At 37.4% G+C, this 3,777-nt stretch overlaps 1 protein-coding gene across 2 annotated transcripts in view; it reads left to right on the forward strand.

Moving 5' to 3' along the window:
- The window catches only part of GPBP1L1 (GC-rich promoter binding protein 1-like 1), a 47,329-nt gene that overhangs the window by 23,450 nt on the left and 20,102 nt on the right, over nt 1-3,777 (forward strand). For both annotated transcript variants that reach the window (XM_015421954.1, XM_015421955.1), the window contains one exon: nt 2,088-2,368. In XM_015421954.1, the coding sequence (XP_015277440.1) occupies nt 2,088-2,368 (281 nt within the window). The remainder of the gene's footprint in view (nt 1-2,087; nt 2,369-3,777) is intronic.

Here is a 3,777-nt window from a genome sequence, read left to right on the forward strand (position 1 = left end):
TATAATACAGTCAAAATGGGAGAAAGATGTAAAGTTATCAGAAAATGAGATAAATAAAATAATGAAAGGTATTAGTGATATAAAATGGAAAAAATTTAGAGAAATTGAGATGAAATTAATATTGAAATGGTATAGGACGCTCAGGTATTTTATATGGTCAAGGGATTGACATCCCATTGTTGGCATTGTAAAAAAGAAAAGGGTTATTATGTACATCTTTGGTGGGGGTGTTCTAAGGTGGTTATTTTTTGGCAAAAGATATTGGGAAAAGGTGGAGGAAGTATGTAAGGTTAAAGTGGCAATATCAGGGAAAGTATTATTCGTCATTTTACGGAACTGTAAAATAGAAAAACCATATCAGGATTTATTTAAAGCTATGATTCTAGCTGCCCATGCGGTTATAGCGTTTGGCAAGATGCTACAAAATGGAGTACAGACAGATGGAATGATTACTTATATGAATGGATACAGTCAGACATATTAATGATATTAAAACAGGAAAAGTTAGGTGAGGATAAGATTGTGGAAGTCAAGAAGAGATGGTTAGGGTATATAAGATGAGTAGAAGCAGGAGGGGCAATAATAACATATTGGTTAAACTCCAAAAGGTGTGCTCATGGTTAAAGTTATAAATCAAGGAATTATTGCTGGTCATTTCGAGGGAGGGGGAGGGAGAAAAGGGAATAGGAAAAGAAACATTTATTGTATTGAAGTATGTAATATATGTTATGCTATGTATTGTTTGACTTATATGGAAGCAAGATTAATTACTTCAATAAATTAAAAAAATAAAAATGAATTAAAATCGACAGAAAGACTCAAAGAAAGGTCAAGATTTCCTAAAGACAAATAGAGTCAAGATTTCCTAAAGACAAATAGAGTCAAGATTTCCTAAAGACAAATAGAGTCAAGATTTCCTAAAGACAAGCCATTGGGTTTCTATACAAATATAACGGAAATGGATAAGGTACTGTTACCTGCTGATGTTAAGCTGATAAAGAAATCGTATACAATAATGTTAGAAGATAAAACACAAGATGAAGTAATTAAAACTGTATAGTTAAATGGGCACAAAGTCTGGATCATAATATTGAGTTAGACCGATGGTCACGTATATGGAAAACAAATATAAAGATGTTCCTGAAAGAGCAGTTTGTGTCAGAGTTCTCTCAGCCCCACCCACCTCACAGGGTGTCTGTTGTGGGGAGGGGAACGGAAAGGAATTTGTAAGCCGCTCTTAGACTCCAAGTGAAGGGCGGGGTATAAATCCAATCTCTTCTTCTTCTCTTCTTCTAAAATGTATATTACCCCAGATAAATTAGCTAAATTTTACTCTAACCTACCAAATGATTGTTGGAAATGTAAAAACAATGTTGGTTCATTTTTTCATATGTGGTGGACATGTGATAAAGTTAAAAAGTATTGGAGCTGGATACATGAAATTTTGCAAAAAATGTTAAAAACTATTGTGCCTTATACACCAGAGTTGTTTCTATTAAATATATCACCAGAGAACTATAGAAAGCAAGTTTTTTATCTCACGATACATATTGTGAAAGCGGCAAGAATATATGCTAAACATTGGAGAAGAAGTGAAAGGAAGAAGTTATAAATTATTGGAAACAGCAGAGATGGACAGTTTAACTTCAATCTTGAGAGGAAATAACAAAGAAGAATTTGAGGACACATGGTCAAGGTTTTATAAATGGATAGAAGAACATAACATATAAAAACTCCTGGACATGCAACCAAAATAAAAAGAAATAAGAACTATATACTTAACTATGAGCAAAATATGTATATTAAAACCATAAGGTTGGAAAGATATAAACTTTTTGGTTACAGTTTGAGGTCAAATGGCTATGTAAAAAAAAGATACAAATTAATCTTCCCAAATGTGTGTCTATGTAAGTCTGTTCAGTCTTTGTCTTATGTGTATGGAATAATTTTTTTAAAAAGAATCTGGAAGGGGTTAGAGCAAGGAGGCTGTTTTTCATTGATATAATACAATGTGAACACAGGCTTCTGCAATAGATCTTGTTCAGGTTTTTATGTAGTACTCATACCGGAATCTTCTTTTTGTGTAGACTGCTGGCATCAGCCTTCTCTGCACCGCCATGACTCCGTGGATTCCAGTGTTTCTAAAGGGACCCACATTGGGCTAGCTAGCAATCAGTCTGGCTGGCATGGTTCTTCACGGGGCCATGATGGTATGAGTCAGAGAGGTGGAGGAGGAACTGGAGCCCATCGCCACTGGAATGGCAACTTCCACTCCCGAAAGGGTTCAGCCTTTCAGGAAAAGCCACCTGCTGAGGCCAGGGAGGAGAAGGAAGAGAAGGAGAAACTGCAGTTTGAAGAAGATGACTTTGTAAGTGTGGTGTTCTGCAGTACATTTCCCAGATTATTTTTTTACTGGTACTGGCAAATTTCAGGAATCTAGAACTGATTTTCAGCTTTGATTTTATGCTTCCCTTCATCTTGAATGAAGTGGTACCTATCTAGTTGTTTCCAAAACTGCTAATGGGCATTGATATATTGCATTGAGTATTCCAACACTGTAATGGCTTTCGGAATTGTTTGCTCACAATTTGTAGGATGTCAGAAGATGACAACGGCTGACCACCTGTAACTGAGGTGATGGTTGGTGTATGCATCATTAAAGCATGGAAGTAGCCATTGCAGATTACCTTTTACTTAAATAACCAATATTATTGTAAAGGCTTCATACACAGGCTATGGCAAATAAAATGCAAGTCTGTGGTCAGGCAGGCAAAAAGGGAATATGAGGAGCATATAGCAAAAAACGTAAAGACCAACAATAAAACTTTCTTCAAATACATTAGAAGCAGGAAACCAGCCAGGGAGGCAGTGGGGCCCTTGGATGACCAAGGGGTAAAAGGAGTACTGAAGGATGATATGGAAATGGCTGAGAAGCTAAATGCATTTTTTGCCTCTCTCTTCACTGTGGAAGATGAGAAGTGCTTGCCCACTCCAGAACCACTGATTTCAGAAGGGGTGTTGAAAGACCTGAGTCAGATTGAGGTGACGAGAGAGGAGGTCCTAAAACTGATAGACAACTTAAAAACTGATCACCAGGCCCAGATGGCATACATCCAAGAGTTCTGAAAGAACTCAAATGTGAACTTGTGGATCTCCTTACAAAAATATGTAATCTTTCTTTAAAATCTGCCTCCATTCCTGAGGACTGGAAGGTAGCTAATGTCACTCCCATCTTTAAAAAGGGTTCCAGAGGAGATCCGGGAAATTACAGGCCAGTCAGTCTGACGTCGATTCCGGGTAAATTGGTGGAAAGAATTAGTAGGCACATAGATGAACAAAACCTATTGAGGCAGACTCAGCATGGGTTCTGTAAGGGAAGATCTTGTCTCACTAACCTGTTAGTGTTCTTTGAGGGGGTGAACAAACATGTGGACAAGGGGGATCCAATAGATATTATTTACCTTGACTTCCAGAAAGCTTTTGATAAAGTTCCTCATCAAAGGCTCCTAAGTAAGCTCAAAAATCATGGGATAAAATGACAAGTTCTTTTATGGATCAAAAACTGGCTAATTAATAGAAAACAGAGTGAGTATAAATGGGCAATTTTCTCAGTGGAGGGTGGTAAGCAGTGGGGTACCGCACGGATCAGTACTTGGTCCACTGCTTTTTAACTTGTTCATTAATGATTTGGAGATGGGAGTAAGCAGTGAAGTGGCTAAATTTGCGGATGATACGAAGTTGTTCAGGGTGGTGAAAACCAGGGAGGATTGTGAGGCA

The sequence above is a fragment of the Gekko japonicus genome, unplaced genomic scaffold (genome assembly GCF_001447785.1).
Source record: "Gekko japonicus isolate JY-2015 unplaced genomic scaffold, Gekko_japonicus_V1.1 scaffold75, whole genome shotgun sequence".
NCBI classification, from domain to species: domain Eukaryota; kingdom Metazoa; phylum Chordata; class Lepidosauria; order Squamata; family Gekkonidae; genus Gekko; species Gekko japonicus.